At 35.6% G+C, this 18092-nt stretch overlaps 1 protein-coding gene across 1 annotated transcript in view; it reads left to right on the forward strand.

The window, feature by feature from the left end:
• Positions 1-18092, forward strand: part of LOC112617288 (A disintegrin and metalloproteinase with thrombospondin motifs 20-like) — a 204921-nt gene that overhangs the window by 149114 nt on the left and 37715 nt on the right. The window contains exon 29 of the mRNA XM_025374034.1: positions 6797-6964. Coding sequence (XP_025229819.1) covers positions 6797-6964 — 168 coding nt within the window. The remainder of the gene's footprint in view (positions 1-6796; positions 6965-18092) is intronic.

Raw genomic sequence — 18092 nt, forward strand, 5'->3', positions numbered from 1 at the left:
ATTTTATGTATTGTATGATACATCTTATGAAGTTGCACCTATCTTGAGGGAAATGATTTCTGGTTTGTAATGAGAAAGTGGATTTGAATTTGTAATGTATAATATGTGTGTTTCCTTAAGTTTACCTTTACCTAAACAAAAAGGTTGCATGAACCCTCAGCATGCTTTATTTGGTTGTCTGCAGAAATTAGCTAATACCTGGCATAAAATGAGCAATAGGATAGACATGATACCCAGCCATATGGTTATAAGCGCTTACACTTTCAACAATGACTTATGCACCTTGCTGTCAGAAAACAGACAAAGAAAAGTGACATATCTAGTAATAAAGTAAAAATTTGTTTTTATCTGATCATTTGATGACTTCTTAAGGATTGTGTTTTTAAAAAAAATCAGAAAATTTCAAAAGCCAAAGTGAAATTGAATAATACCACCTCATTTATTTTTATTCAGTTTTATATTTTCTTATCGTCATTTTGTGTTTAATAACAACAATAGAGGACTAAAATAAAATGGTTGAGGGAGAAAAATGATAATTATGAAGTTTACGTCTAGTTAGGTTATTTATGGTAGCTTAAAAAATTAAGTGCCATAATTTTTAACCATCCCTAAAATGGTTTTTGAAAAAGCATATGAAATGTTTACAATTATATTATCAAATTTTGGAATGTTTAATTGAATTTATTTGTTGATTATTATTTTTATTTTTATTAGAGAAGAGGTCTCGCTCTATTGCCCACGCTGCAGTGCAGTGGGGTGATCCTGGCTCACTGCAACCTCCGTCCCCTGGGCTCCAAGGATCATCACACCTCAGTCTCCCAAGTAGCTGGGACCACAGATGTGCATCACCATCACCATGCACGGCTAATTTTTTTTTTTTGTAGAGATGAGGTCTCATTTTGTTACCAGGCTGGTCTGAAACTCCTAGGTTCAAGCAATCCTCTGGCCTCAGCCTCCCAAAGTGCTGGGATTACAGGCATGAGCCACCTCACCTGGCCTCTATTTAATTTAAAATATTTTTCTTACCAGCAAATGTGGAGGCATGTTTAAGGAGCAGTAGTTTAGCTGTTGTAAGATACTTCTAGTTCTTACTGATTGACCTGGAATAACTCAACAATCTCTGCTTCAGCAACAGAGTCATTGTCAAATTCACTCATTGAAAGTTTGTTCAGCTGGCAATAATTTAGGCTATGTACAGATTTAGAAACTTTTAAATTATAACACAATAATTTATATGAAGGAAACATGTATGAAGGTAAACTAGGTTTTCTTTGAAGTCTCTCTCAGTAATCAACTTTATCTTAATACTCACTAAAATATTTAGCATAAAACTTACAGTTGATGTCAACCCTTTTTCTAATATTGTGTTTCAAAGACTAATTTTTAGCATATTAAATATTAGTTTTGATATTCTTTTAGAAGTTTTACCAAAGTTTAGATGATTAACATAAAAACAAATATATATATATATAGCTTCATCCATAGATGAAACTATGCAGTAGCAAATGAAATGGATATTTGCTACTTTTCTAGCCAAGCTTAATTAAAAGATCCAATGGTTAAATAATGCTTACTCTTAATTTTAATTTCACTTGATTTTTTATACACCAAACTTCAGGCCTTTTTTTCAAATAGCCAACTAAGGATTTTTGTAGCTAAAATTGAGGATGATCATTACTATGTAAAATAACTATTACATTGGAAATGTACCATCTAAATCGGTTCATGTGGTGCCAGAGGAATATCTACTATTTCAGACAAACATTGGTCAGTAAATTGATGCAAGATCCTATGGTTCATGCTGCATTGGTATTATTTCCTCCTTGTAAAAGAAAGGTAGAATGATTCGTGACACACTAAATTAAAAACGAGTGATTCTGGGTGCTGTTTGTGTGTGCGTGTGCGCGTGCGTGTGTGTGTGTGCGTGTGTGTGTTTCCCTACAATATGTCTGTTCTCAGCAGATTTTATAGTCTGGAAAGGAAAAGAGACATAGAACAGACAATTACAGGTGTACTGAGTATAGCAAAGGAGAAAGGGTGCTAAAAAAAAGTCTGTAAGAACCCTACCTAATCTCGTCTAAATTGGACATCAGATATCCTCCATCAGAGAAGGGAGTTTTGAGAAGGAAATGAGATTTAAACTCACCACTGAAAAGTACGTAGGGATGAAATGAGCGAATGTGTTGGAGTGGGAGGAAATGATATGATGCATGTGCAACGATATGATGACTTGAGCTGGGAATGAACAGAGTATTTTCCAGGAAACAACATTCATATGTCAACTCTCCATCTCTTCTCTATCTGTCTCATCTTCACTCTTCCATTTGCTTTATGGGAGACATTTTCAATCTTGCCCTGAATCTAATCAATGTGATGTTCTGCACTACTCTTTTAGTTCTTTATTGATTTTATTTTATTTTATTTTATTTTGCATTTTGCTATAGCATTACAGATGTCTTTAGAGTTTTCTTAGTTTGGCTATTTCTCTCTTTAAAAAAAATGCCTTTCATCTTACCTTTACCCAGAGATGTATATGAAATAAGTGTTATTTTACCAATATTACATATGAAAAATGAAGGTCTAGTGAGGTTAAATAACTTACTTATAGTTATCCAGCTTGTCAAATCTATAAAGGGCACAGTTTATGCATGACTACTGTAACAGTTACTTTTCAGGGATATATAATTACTAGTTTGGATACATATTAATTCTAACCAGTACCTGTATGTTTCCCCATACTGTCAGAAAGGATACAGTGCCAGATCAATATAATAGTTTAGGGCAGCCTAAAGAAACAAGACTTCCATCCTAGAACTGAAGCTAAATGAATTTTATTTCCTTATTTTATTTTGTTTTACAATTTAAGTTTCCAGAATTAATCCACAAGACTCCCATAAATTAAGTCAGTAGTATCCTGTATATAAACAAAAAAATCCACACCTAAAAATGAGAAGTAATCTTATTCTATAATTATGTACAGCTTTTCTCTAAAAATAAAAATATACTTGTTCCAAAGTTATCATGTTAGAGGGGACTACATTTTCAACGTTTGCAAATTTTGCATTTGTTTCAGATTCCCTGTTTTATCTTAGACATCTGTCTTCACCTAATTTATAAGAATTGTCAGTTCGGGGCACTTGTATGTTTATTTAGTATCACTACTTCTGAAATGGGTTGTGTGTTGTATCTACTGTTCCATAGTAGTCATTGGGAAAAAAAAATCTCAGCAAGAGTTTAAGACTAATTAAGGGAACTAGGGCTGATTGTCAAGAAAAATTCTTTTGATGAGAATGCTAGAAATGAATTACACAGCATTAAATAAAACCTCAGAAGACTATGATGGTGTCAGGGTTATAAAACAGAGGGAAAAAAACAACAGATTGCTGGGATACCAGAAGAAAACACTTCATGTTTGAATATTCATACCAAATGGGCTATTTTGTGGAATCTTTACAACTCAGAATGTATTGTGGTTTGAAAGGAAGGTATCATTTCACTAGTTGTTTACTCTATGGATGCCTCATTCCAACTAAAACATAACTGTTTGCATAACATGTCCTGTTTTACTTTAGAGAAATCCCCAGATGGAATTTCATCAAATATGATAAAATGCTGGACTTATTCCTCTTTAAATCTCGAGGATAGAATCTGTACTTACCCTCTTCAGACCTTGGAGAAAAAGAGCTTTACTTAAGTATATCTAAAGCATAATTTATTTTGTAGTTCTTTGATTTTGTATTTTTTCTATCATTCCTAGAGGACTTTTGGTTTTTTAACCAATGAATATATTTCATGGAATTTAAAATTTTTAAGTAAATTATTTTAGAGTTTAATAAAAGCAAATTAAAAATTGCTTATACCATTAATCAACGTCCATCAGCTGATAGTTATTACACATGCCACTTTGTATGTGATATGGGTGATCTAAAAGGGCTTGACCTCCAGGAAGCTGCGTAGATGAAGCATGTGACTAAAGTTGAAAATGTAGAAAATGATGAAGTGCTAAAAACAGGGTAGGACTCAGGACAGTTCGGGGAAGTGAAAGATTGATGTGTATTTACTCTAGACATGGGATTGAATTAGGGCTTTAAGGATAATTATTAGAGGAAGTGATTAGTCTAGGTAAAGGAAATCATGAGTTAGGCCCCGTGTTTCAGCGAATGTGTCACATTAAAGAGAAAGCAATTATGCTTAAAGGGAGCAAAGGTTTGCATGGCGAAAAGCAGCAAAATATAAAGTTGGGAAGGCATGTTGACTAAAATTTGGTGGATCAAGAAAGCAAGGAGTGTAAGTTTGACTTGCTATTAAGACAATAAGAGAGCCATTGTCAGCTCTTGAGCAAAAAATGCATAAAAATATGCTTATAAATTATAAAATATAAAGGTTGATAAAAATAAATTTATGTTGATTAAAATAACAAAGAAGAGAGAGAAGCAAAGATGACCTAAAGTTATAGAGTAGAAGACTATTCAGTTTCTTGAAAAATAATTCTTAACTTTGGCAGTGTACTACATGTGTGAGTTTACATTCCACTCATAGATAATGCTTATAGAGGAAATGTATTGCTGAATTCTTAATTAGAATTTGGAATTTAACTTGTCCCCTCTTACGTTACATAACTTTGTAAATGAATTGGCAATTCTTATCAGAAATATCAACAAGTTACTGTATATTTACTGGCTGATTCTTGGATTCTTGGCATTGTTAAAAGAACTCTGGGAATTTTACAAAACAGACACACCTGGACAATGTCTAGATAAGTCATATCAAACATAGATATAAGACCATTCACCTTTGTCTGTCAACAAACTTACCTGTCTTTCAAGAATGAATTTAAATATTACCTTCTCTTTGAGCACTTACAAATATCCTAGAAAGAAATGGCTACATTTCGTGAATTTTTAAATTCCATCACATTTTTTATTGTATCCTTTTAATGGTATTTAGTATTATGTAGTGTTTTTGTTTTTCCGATCTTCACTGAGTGCAATATTAAGACCTACACTGGTATAATTCACTTCATAGATGATGTGTATCATTTAGATTATAAGCACTTTGAGGATACATCAAGAGCAAAAGCAAGAGATGCTGTTTAATGAATCCTTGCGTGACTATTCGCAATAATTATTACCTTTTAATAAAGTGACTAGCAGAGGGAGTAATCAATGTTTCCTTTGTTCAAAAGGAAGGTCACAGTTTCAAAGTATTATTTTGGGGAAGATTATTCTTCCATGTGTGAACATGTACATACTCAAAGTAGTCAGCACACTCCCTAGTATATATTTGACACTCAATAATATTTGATTTTTTTTAGTATATAATAGGTTATACTCTGAAAAGTAAACAATGAAGAAAAGAAAGAGGCAAGGAAAGTGCCCAAGGTACATGGTCAGGAACGGTAAAGCATATAGGTTGGTCTAGATCAATAGGAGGAAAGAATGTATCTTAATACAACATATGAAGATCCATTAGAGATTTTCACAGAACCAAGTGTGTTCTAAGTGGCATGGAATGACTGTAAGTATTAATGAGGTGGAGGAGAGGTAGAGAACATCTAAGATATCATTAATAGTTCTTAATAATCAATGCATTATTGTAACATATTGCTGGTAATATAAAAAGGTAAATTATCTCCAGACTGTTCATTTTTTAAAAGTTTAAACTATTTGAGTATCAAATAGTCCGTATAGTCTAATATTCTAGGAATTCACAATATGCATAAAATGCATAATGTAGTTTCTAAATGAAACCATATGCCAACTGTTGGAGTGAGAAAGGTTGTCTGGACTCCATGACTTCTTTGCTTAGCTTTCCCCTGGTACATATACCATGCTAAAATTGTCAATATCTTCTCTGAGACTATATGAAGGAAAATGGTAGAAGAGGAAGCTAAATGTTTACTGAGGATTTACCAAGTGGAATAGGGTCTGGGTTAGACATTTCATATTCTTTATCTCATGTTAATCTTCATAACAAATTTGTAAGGTTGATGTTACTACTCATGTTTTATAAATGAAAAAAAAAATCAAGGCTTGGACAGGTTATGAAATGTGCCTAAATTTCCCCAGCTGTAAGTGGCAGAAGTGGTACTCAATGCCAGAGCCCAAGTGCTTTCTACCACATTGCACTGTCCTCACTCATAAAATGAAAACTGACTGACAAATGAAGTCAAATCGTTATTTTACCTATATTTTTAAAAACATTTCAGTTATTTTTTGTTTACTAAATAAATCGGAGGGCCGATGGTAGAGAAAGACGTCTTCCAGACTGATGCAAAAAACAACCTGAATTGAAATGATGCTAAAAAAAATAAATTTTCTGCTTTCTCAATCACAGTTTCCTGCACTGAGAGATTACTAAAAATTTTTAACATAGAAAACATACTTTACAGTATAGAAAAGCATATGGAGATAAAAATAAAATGGGTATTGATACAACAAAATTGAATGCAAGTTTTATTGGATGATAAAAGGAGTTAGTTGAGGATAGTCTAACCTTAAAAGATTTAAAGCATTGGTGTGTCAGAAGAGTACCTGGCATATTGTAGACAATCAATACATTTTTTGTAGAATAAATTATAAAAATGTAATCATATTACCTTGTAATATTCACATTAATTGAGAGTCCAGAGCAGATTGGTAAATTTTAACATTTTGCTAATTAGAAATACCAGAGTATATCTTAATAAAAATATCAAAGCAATTATGTGTGGATTGTTGCATTTTGTACTTCTTTAAGATAAGCTTAAATTAATCAAGAAGAAAATGAATCAAGTGCATTCATATTTCTTTTCTAGTGCTCAGCCTCTTGTGGTAAAGGTAGAAAGTACCGTGAAGTGTTTTGCATTGACCAATTCCAAAGGAAATTAGAAGACACAAATTGCAGTCAAGTACAGAAACCTCCAACTCACAAAGCCTGTAGATCTGTCAGATGCCCTTCATGGAAAGCCAATAGCTGGAATGAGGTATATGATGTATATTTTATAATTATATATGTATTTTTTGTATTTGAAAAGAAAATCTTAATTCATTCTTTTTTTCATAACCTTTAATGTTTTACTTCTCTAAAATGTATTGTTATGTACTTTTTTGCACTATGCTTTGTTAGTATTAATACTAAACAGTGTTAACACATTTGCTAAGTTTATAGTTAAATAATAAATCAGTCATTTGATTTTTAAAAAAATTAATACAGGGTCTTGCTATGTTGCCCAGGCTGTTGTTAAACTCCTGGACTCAAGCAATCCTCCCATCTTGGAGTATTAGCTAAGACTCTTGGATTTTAGCTAAGATTGAATCCTGGAGAAGGGACTGGTACATTCCAGATGGGATTGTAATCAGAGATTGAGAGTTAGGGAGTTGTCAGAGATAGATAGCCTAGGCTGTGCTAGAATGAAAAGACTCCCCCAAAATGAAAAGACTCGCCAAAATGAAAAGACTCACCAAAAATGAAGTTGATAAATAAATGAGACCCAGGCTGACAATTTAGCCTGTAAAAGAAGGGTAATTGATACCACTTGGCATACTCAGAGAAAAGAGATCAAAATTTAAATTCGGGTAGGCATGCATTTGAAAATGACTGTCAAACACCACCAGCTTGGGAAATATTGAGAGGACAAAAGCCATGAAAGAAGTCAGAAAAGATAGCTGGAATAATTTCCTGAGGACTGATTTCAATGGGGCTAGACTTTCAATGTAGCCATCTGGCTGCTCTCAGCAGTACCTCAGAGAGCTTATCTATTTCTTAGAGGGCCTAGTCCTGCAAAGGGAAAAAGAAAGCCATCTTCTCATCGTGCAACTTCCTTATCTCTGTCAGATGTTTCAGTTATGTCTATTGGGGAGCTAGAAGGAAATGGAGTTTCCCCTGGGGTCCAAAGTCATCATCATTCTCTCTTTGCACTCAGCATGTCAATGCAGGACACGCAGCTTTGGAGTGGAATTACGTCAGTGCCTCACTGATGCTGAATAAAAGCCTCCCAAACTGAGTAAAAATCTCAAATGTCTTTGTAGAAGAGGCAGCCTCTGTCAAGTGTTAATGTGCTGGGGCTTATGGTCAAGAAAACTAGAGGCTAATGTGTCTGTTTTTTATCCCACAAAAAAAGATGTATTATTGGGCATTTGCTTCTATATTGAATGTTCATCAAATCAATCAATTATTTTTCATGCTTTACCAGATGTCATGATTTAAAAGATTTCTCTATTAACTTGTTTTATTTAGTAAATGTCACTACTCCCTACTAAGTTGTTCAAGAAGGAAATACTGGATCCATCCTTATCCTTTTTCCTTGCCTCCATAGTTAGTCACTCAACAGATTCTCTCATTTCTCATTCAAGTAGCTCTTGAATCTCCGTTGCACCCACCCCAGTCTAGTTTAATAGTTCATCATCATCTGTTCCCGAGCCTATAATGGCCTCTCTACATACATTTTGACCATTATTTACATTCATATAGTGTGAGCTCAGAAGAACTCAGATATGCTTGTGTTGCTTAGTAGCATCTGTGACTAAGCATTATCTTTAGGGAGTAAGATTAAAACCTAACCCATGCTCACTTGTTCAGAATTATCTCAGACCAGTTTCTCTTTTTCTCTTGGCGACAATGGATATTTTGTTTCCTAAGCACCTATCTAAGCTAAATACTTCTTGCTTTGAATACTGTGATCTAATTGCAAAAATACTCACCATCTCTTAAATTATTATGTTTCTCATATTATGGTTTTACTTAAAGTGGAGGTTTGCCTTACTTGATCTGGATAGCGGTGTGGCAGGATAATGGCAAAGTAGCTTTCCCCTAAGGATGTGAAACATCCTAAAGGCACTGAACATGAACGGCCAGAGATCTGTCCAGCAGTTAACTCCCAGTTCCTACATCAGGCAGGAGCCACAGGGACATGGGAGTGGAAGTGGGAGAGACTTTTTGTGTCTTGGCCACCAATATTCCTGTTGGCCCCAAGGCTTCTGTTCCTGCTGTGCAGCTGCTGTAGCTGCTGTGGCTGGTATTTATGAGAGACACTTTCTATCTCTGAACCTCCAGCTCCACAGTAGTGAATCCATCATCCGTGGTAACAAATTTGCCTTGGCTTACCACCGAATATGAAATTACATAAGATCTGCTAAAGGAATGTATTTCAGGGGCTTCAAAAATACAAATATGAATGTTTAAGAACTATAAAAAATAGATGCTTTTTTTAAAAACATAATTTGCTTTCTTCTCTTTGAATTGGTTTTCCTTGTCATAGAAATTAGTTGCATTCACCCACACAGTCCTCACATCTCTGCCAGAAACAGATGACCACTTGTGAAGTCATTGCCCTTTGATTTATTCTATAAAAAGCATCCAGACGAAGTTAACAATTGCAAGCTGTCACTGCACTACATATAATAATGTATTAAACAGAAGTGTACTTTCAGAGGTAGTTACAAGAGAATCACTGGTTGCTGCTTTATTCCAATTGTATGAATTGTCACATTGCTTTAATATAATCACACTTAAAATAATTTCATTTTATTACTATTTTACATGATGCCTCAAATGGAGAGACTCATTTGGTAAATTTTGACCACAGAGATGCTCAAATGAGTTTTGAAGGAACACTCTTCATTTGATATTTGTATCTTTTTGTTTAACGAAAGGATTTAGTAATGCATTTTAATGACTGTTGCTAAACAGGAACAAACGTTGCTATGCAGGACCATTTGTCCTCTATGTTCAGATGTATATCCTCAGATGCAAATTAAATAATTGAATCATTTAAAACACACACACACACCCCACCCCCACTTCCTGGAAGCAAGGGGATTTTTTCAATTTAATTTTATCTATTTGGGAATGGCAGCTTCACTTGTAAATTCAAGTTTTTAAAGCTAGTATGGTTCTAGATTCTTCATTGTCTCACGTCCCATCTGCTTACTTAAGTGCCATCCAAATGCACAATCTCTATTTAGGAAAAAAAAATATTCCAAATTCTCACCTCCCCTTAATCATGGCAAACCTGCTGGACCATTTAGATGCCTAAAGAATCTCACACAACAATATTCAGTATAGAATCAGGTTAAATCAGCCTCTTGACTGCTTACACCTTCTTTGAGACCCATCATTTTCTTTTTTGTTTTTTTTTATCTTGAAATAAATTTTTTTTAAAATTATACTTTAAGTTCTAGGGTACCTGTGCACAATGTGCAGGTTTGTTACATATGTATACTTGTGCCATGTTGGTGTGCTGCATCTATCAACTCGTCAGCACCCATCAACTCGTCATTTACATCAGGTATAACTCCCAGTGCAATCCCTCCCCCCTCCCCCCTCCCCCCTCCCCATGATAGGGCCCGGTGTGTGATGTTCCCCTTCCCGAGTCCTGGTGATCTCGTTGTTCAGTTCCCACCTATGAGTGAGAACGTGCGGTGTTTGGTTTTCTGTTCTTGCGATAGTTTGCTGAGAATAATGAAGGATCTAGAACTAGAAGTACCATACGACCCAGCCATCCCATTACTGGGTATATACCCAAAGGATTATAAATCATGCTGCTATAAAGACACATGCACACGTATGTTTATTGCGGCGCTATTCACAATAGCAAAGACTTGGAATCAACCCAAATGTCCATCAGTGACAGACTGGATTAAGAAAATGGGGCACATATACACCATGGAATACTATGCAGCCATAAAAAAGGATGAGTTTGTGTCCTTTGTAGGGACATGGATGCAGCTGAGACCCATCATTTTCTTACTTACATTTTAAGATCAGAGCCGGGACCAAGGTGATATAAATTCCAAAATCCCACAAATCTGCTGCCTAGTGCTCCCAACCCAAAGCCCCTAATTTGGAGAAAAAAAAAAAAAAAAAAGAAACTATGCTAAATGCTAGATGTTTAAGAGATTTTGTATTTCTGTAATTCCATATTGTGTAATTTCAAAAATACATAAGTATAAATCTTTATTTCTATATTTTCAGAATTTCTGACATATATGTATATGTTTTATAATTTGAAAAATAGTAAATGTTAATTTTTTAAGTCCCTAAAGCTCCTAAGAATCTGTGATCCCTTCATTTGTAATGTCAGTGACATTTCTACTAGGGAAGGTAGACTAGAGTTCAGGGACAGGGAGGATGCCTTCCTGCTTCCAGCACTGGGTAAACTTTGCTTCCTAATTTTTTCTAGCTAGTGAAATTCTGTTTTTCATTTCAATGCTGTCTGTTAATGCTCCTCCTTTATCATCTTTCTTGATATTTAAAGTGACCTTTCTTGGGGTAGGCTGAGGTGACAAGCACTCTAATGTAAGGCATTTATCAAACTTTTCAAGGCATAAATAGTTGAATCTCCATAACAAAAGTAAAAAATGAGAAGAAGAAGGGAGCAGCAAGGGACACTTCCTGACACCATATAAGAGTTTTTATTCCCCACAAATGCAGGTATTAATATGTGCATTAGGCAGATGAAGAAACAGCAGCTTATAGAAAGGTTAAGAAGCTTCCATGGAATACTATGCAGCCATAAAAAAGGATGAGTTCGTGTCCTTTGTAGGGACATGGATGCAGCTGGAAACCATCATTCTCAGCAAACTATCGCAAGAACAGAAAACCAAATACTGCATGTTCTCACTCATAGGTGGGAATTGAACAATGAGATCACTTGGACATGGGAAAGGGATCATCACATACCAGGTCCTATTGTGGTGAGGGGGTAGGGGGGAGGGATAGCATTAGGAGATATATCTAATGTAAATGATGAGTAAATGGGTGCAGCACACCAACATGGCACATGTATACATATGTAACAAACCTGCACGTTGTGCACATGTACCCTAGAACTTAAAGTATAATAATAATGAAAATAAATAAATTTAAAACAAAAACAAAAAAAATAAAAATAAAAAATAAAAATAAAAATAAAAAAGAAAAAAAAGAAAAAAAAAGAAACTTGTGTAGGTCACAGTGCAGGAAATGTTGGGGGCAGGGATTTGAACACAGGTCTATTTGAGCTTTCTCCATTATACTAGTTATCATTATTCCATTATTATCATTATGCATTAGCTCATCCTTATATTTTCTTAGCAAATTATTGCCCCTTTGGCCAAGAAAGACACATGAAGTTCACAATTTCAGGCCATCACTGCACTACATATAATAATGTAGTCAATAGAAATGTAATTTCGAAGTGGTGCTGAATTCATTGCAAGTTTTTAATGTAAAACTGTCTGTTGCATATATATATATACATTTATTTATTTTACAGGTTAAAGGGTAAATAACTGAGAATATAGTTGATCACATATTAAATATGGAGTTGCTTAAATCACTAACATATTAGGTTACATTAGCAGAAGGATGATGTTCAAAATGTTGGGCACTAATATATCCTGATCAGATATTTGGAGTAGTGCCTATTCTGGAATATAGATTATAAGAAAAATCTTGACAATTTTCCATATCCCCAGAGAAAAACAGTTAAATGGTAGCACCTATACTATGTTGGTTGTCTAGTGTTCTGCCCCTAATAGCGAGAGTCCTGATTTTATTAGTGGTTTAAACTACAAAGACTTTTCTTGTTTACATAACAAAATCAGAGAGTTGCTGGTTTTAATTTTAATTCAGCAGCTCTACAACATTAGAGTGCTGGACTGGCATTTCTGTGATTCTGTTGTTCAACTTGTAATGGTCATAAAATGGCTGCTACAGTTCCAGTCCCCATGTCTTCATACTTTCTCACATGAAAGTAGGTATATATTTGTTCTACATTTAAAAGGCAGACAGATTCTGGACAGTGCATTAAAGTTTAAAAAGTATTCTAGTTCAATATAAGAGAATATTTGCTAACATTGGAGATTAAAAAATGCCGTGGCTGCTTTCACAATACAGTGAACCTACCCACAATGAAGTTATTTAAGTATGAGTAAGTTTTATGGTCACTCATTCATTATTGTTATAGAAGGATTTCATAATGAAAGAGAAATTAGGATTACTTATTCCTAGAGTCTCTTTAACCTTAAATACTATACTACTGCTAATGGTAGTACTATATTATTGATTCCCTTGAAATAAACCATAGTTGCAAATAAATGACTGTAATGAAATCAAAACCTTATCCATAATAAAAAAAATTATAAACAAAGCATCAAAAGAGAAGACTTCTCTACTTTCATTTTAAATAATTATTTATTAAACAGCAGAGTGAGTCAGCTTTGAACCCGTTTTTGCAATGCACAATCTAATATTTCCTTATCTCTGCTCTACAATAGCTATAATGGCTACAGTACCTGTGGATTTGCTAAAATTTACCTAATCCATTTCCACTCTCAAGTCTTTAAAGCACTAATGTATGCAGTGTTATATTTGTTCATAAATAGGATATTTATGAACTGTCTGGATTGAGTTATATAATATAGATGAAGTAGTGCGTCCCAATCAGTTAGTTGGTGTTATAATTGCACTTATAGCTTCACAATGCCTTTACATTATTACTTGGATTTTTTTAAAAGACAAAATTTGACATGCTTATAAATATTAGTTCTATAAAACTGTTAAGGCCAGGCGCAGTGGCTCACTCCTGTAATCCCAACACTTTGGGAGGCTGAGGCGGGCGGATCACGAGGTCAGGAGATCGAGACCATCCTGGCTAAGACGGTGAAACTTCGTCTCTACTAAAAATGCAAAAAATTAGCTGAGCGTGGTGGTGGGCACCTGTAGTCCCAGCTACTTGGGAGGCTGAGACAGGAGAATGGCGTGAACCCGGAAGGTGGAGCTTGCAGTGAGCTGAGATCGAGCCACTGCACTCCAGCCTGGGCAACAAAGTGAGACTCTGTCTCAAAAAAAAAAAAAAAAAAAAAAAGTTAAAATAATGGATACATATTTAGGAGTTATAATGTACCTTGGGAAGCCATTCTAGTAAGCCACTTAAGAGTGGATGATAGTGTTTTCCCTGTATTTGCAACCATAGAAAGAAATGGCTTTGGGAAAAGGGAAAGAGTTTTGCCATGGAAATATTAAATTTTAGGTGCCTTTGACATATCTAAGTAGAAAACATATAAAAATCTTATAAATACATGAGACAGTTCTTATAAATACGTGAAAATATAAATGCAGAACTCAGAATTGTGATCAAAGCTGGAGACAGCATTTAGAAATTACTCAAGTATAGAAGAAATTGCTCAGAAAGAGCTTTTTAAGAGAATCTAGTTATAAATGGAACCCTGGGATATGCTGACATTTAAAGAATATGCAGAGAAAATAGTAAAAGACCCTGAGAAGGAGCAATTCAAGAGGTAAGAGGAGACCCTCTAGAACTAAAGGAGTTTCAATTACAGAACCAGAATGATTCAACAGAAAGTGATCAATGGTGCCAAATGAGTTCGGGAGATTAACTAAGAAAAGATTTGAAAACTTTCTGTTGAATTTGGCAATTGGGGTTATTGATGACAGCAGGCTAAGGAATATTCAATTTAAGCAACGAATTCTTCTAAGTTAAAATCTAAAACCATACTGATTTACGCTATTGTACTTTTATTCCTAAAAACTGAAAAACAAGTTACTTTTTTCTTCCAAGTAGTAGTCCCTTCTTTTTCTTTTTAGAGAAGAGGTTCATATCAAAAATATAGTAGCTAGCTGTTCTCTTAGTGGATTTTTAAAAACTCATGCTAGGATCAAAGGACCAATAATCAAGTGTGGTTTATCCAATTGTAGGAAATTATATTTGCCTAATAGAACTTCTTGCTAAACTGTGTTTTATAAACTATTTTTTTCCAGGAATTCTTTTTCAGGCTTAAAGGCAGGATGTTTTCCAAATATAGTTTATGTTTCTGAAATTAGCTGTGAAAAATATTTTCAGGAGCTTTATTTTATAGGCTAGACATTTTCAGAAGAGATTCATTTGAGTTAAACTACATCCAGACATTTTAGTCTATTTAATATTGTGCCATACACAAAGTGCAGATGAAATTTGTAGATATGCATAAGATTTTATACATTTAGATATGCCTTATCTTTTACTTCATAAGTAAAACAACAAAAATTCTCTTTGAAGTCAGTGGTTGCTGCTTATACTCACAAGAGAGAAAACTACATTTTAAAGTGTTTTCCAGTAAAAATGTTGGCACAGTTTATGAGAGGAATTTTAGTCTACTGGGTAAACTAAATTCTTAGCTTTAGTGGGCTTTTAATTTTCTTTCAGAAATAAAATAAAACTGTATTTTGCAGATATATATTTACTGTTGTGAAAAGGAAATTAGTTACTCTGGAACTCCTGCAGAAATAATGAACTTGGTGAATAACCTGATTTTTCCCCCTTATAATATTACAGTTGGGAATACTAATGGATCCCCAAACAATATTACTCATTATGACCTGCAATTCCTACTGGAATGACAAGGAATATAAACAATGAAACTCTCAAATTAAATATCATTAGACATACTCTACACTTTATTAATGTTGGCATCACAGCTCTTGTAGTCAAGCTCTGTTATTATATGGTTTCACTACTTAATTTTGGAACACCTGACATCCTAGAATTGAAAGATTGCCAAGTCCTTCTTCATCCCCAGGAGGCAACACAGTAAGAACTCAGTCTGGAGTAAAAAAGAACTGAACTTCAACTATTTTTCACTGCTGCTATGATCTGAATATTTGCCAACCCCACACCTGAAAAAAAAATGCATGTGTTGAAATCCTAACCCTTGAGGTGATGGTATTAGGAGGTAGGGACTTTGGGAGTTGACTAAATCATGAGGGTAGAGCCCTCATTGTTGGAATTAGTTCTCTTATAAAAGACACTCCAGAGAGCTAGCTTGTTCCTTCACGCATGTGAGGACACGGTGAGAAGGCACCCTTTTATAAATCAGAAAGTAGGCCCTCACCAGACACTGACACCGCCAGCACCTTGATCTTGAAATTCCCAGCCTACAGAACAGTGAGAAATAAATTTCTGTTGTTTATAAGCCATGAGTTTATGGTATTTTGTTATAGCAGCCCTAATAGACTAAGATAAAAAAATTAGTACTGGTAATGAGGTATTACTATAACAAATATCTCAACTACCTCAGGTGTGTCTCCAGTGGTCCCAAGTATAGCAATGGCTGTGATGGCCAACCCTCCAGAGTGCACAGGTGATAAACTTTAGCAGTGTCCAATGGGACTATCTCCACTGACAAACAGAATAAATGAGTCATGGTTGTGTGACAACTTCCACCTAAATTTCAAAGGATAGAGCTGCCTACAGACTTGGGCACATGAGCTAGGAAGAGGGCTTTTGCAAGGGCAGAGCGATGTTCATGGAAATATGGATAGTAAAGGTCATGAGGTCTCAGATGGAAATCGTAACATGTTATCATATTATTGGACAGTGGAGGAAAGTTCATCCTTGCTCTAAAGTGGCAAAAAAGAAACAATTGTCCCCACTAAGGTGATGCCTAGTGAAGCCATGGCGTCAGAGCTGCCCCTGTGATCCCGGACCACTAGAGCCACTGACATGCAACTTCAGTCTGGAAGGGCCATAGGCACCTAACTACAATCCATGAGAACTGTGGCATGGGCTGAATCCAACAAAGCCATGGAGCAATGCCACCTAGAGCCCTGAGGACCCGATCCCTGCCGCAGTGTGTCCAGAAGGTGGAACATTGCATCAAAGATTATTCTCAAGACTTAAGATTTACTGTTGTTGGCTCTGCTAGGTTTTTGACTTACTCAAGTCCTATTACCCTTTTCTTCTTTTCTACTTTTCTTTTTTGAAATGAGAATGTCTATCCTATGACTTGCCTCTACCACTATTGTATTGTGTAAGCACATAACTTTCTTGATTTCACAGGCTCACAGCTGAAGAGATATTTGCCTCGGGATGAATCAATTATACCTTGAATCTCACTCATATCTGACTGAGTTGATACTGAGATGAGAGTCTGGACTTTATAGACTTTTGAATTGATGCTAGAATGAACTAAGACTTTGGTGTTATTGAGATGGAATGAATATATTTTTCATGTGAGAAGGACATGAATTTGAGGAGTGGGGCAGGGAAAGAATGGGACGATATGAATGATTGTGTTTCCTCAAAATTTATATGATGAAGTTCTATACCCCAAGGTGATGGTATTAGGAGGTGGGGCCTTTTCTAGTCCCTTTTAAAGGACATCCCAGAAAGCTAGCTCATCCCTTCCTCCATGTGAGAACACAGTGAGAGGGTGCCCTGTAGGAACCAGAAAGTGGACTGTCACTGGATGTAGAATCTTCCAGCACCTTGATCTTGAAATTCCAGCCTCCAAAACTGTGGGAAAGAAATTTCTGGTGTGTGAGACATTCAGTTTATGGTATTTTGTTATAGCAGCCTGAACAGACTAAGACAATCACTAACTATAGGCAGCACTTCAGGCAAGGGACTTTAACTTCTCCGAGTCCCAGTGTCCTCAGCCATAGTACCCCTTTGATAGAGCTGTTGACAGGAATAAATGTATGGAAAGTGTTCTGTGACATTTCATAAATAACACAAAATTGTACACATAAGAAAAACAAGACTTGGAGAGGTTAAGACAAGGTTGTCTATGTTTACAATTTACACAGCCAGCTTTCCAAAACTCCTATCCATTGAAATATAATCATGAATCAACAAATTAGCCAAGATGGCCAAATAGGAACAGTTCCTATCTGCAGCTTCCAGTGAGACCAATGCAGAAGGCAGGTGATTTCTGCATTTCCAACTGAGGTACCCAGTTCATCTCACTGGGACTGGTTAGACAGTGGATGCAGCCCATGGAGGGTGAACAGAAGCAGGCAGGAGGGGCGTCACCTCACTTGGGAAGCACAAAGGGTCAGGGAACTCCCTCCTCTAGCCAAGGGAAGCCATGAGGGACTGTACCTTGAGGGACGGTGCTATCCGGCCCGGATACAATGCTTTTCCCCTGCTCTTTGCAACCCACAGAGCAGGAGATTCCTTCAGGTGCCTATATCACCAGGGTCCTGGGTTTCAAGCATAAAACTGGGCGGCTGTTTGGGTAGACACCAAGCTAGCTGCAGGAGATTTTTTTTGTATGTGGCACCTGGAATGCCAGCAAGACAGAATCATTCACTCCCATGAAAGGGGGCTGAAACCAGAGAGCCACATCATC

Source organism: Theropithecus gelada, unplaced genomic scaffold (genome assembly GCF_003255815.1).
Source record: "Theropithecus gelada isolate Dixy unplaced genomic scaffold, Tgel_1.0 HiC_scaffold_15989, whole genome shotgun sequence".
Taxonomy (NCBI): domain Eukaryota; kingdom Metazoa; phylum Chordata; class Mammalia; order Primates; family Cercopithecidae; genus Theropithecus; species Theropithecus gelada.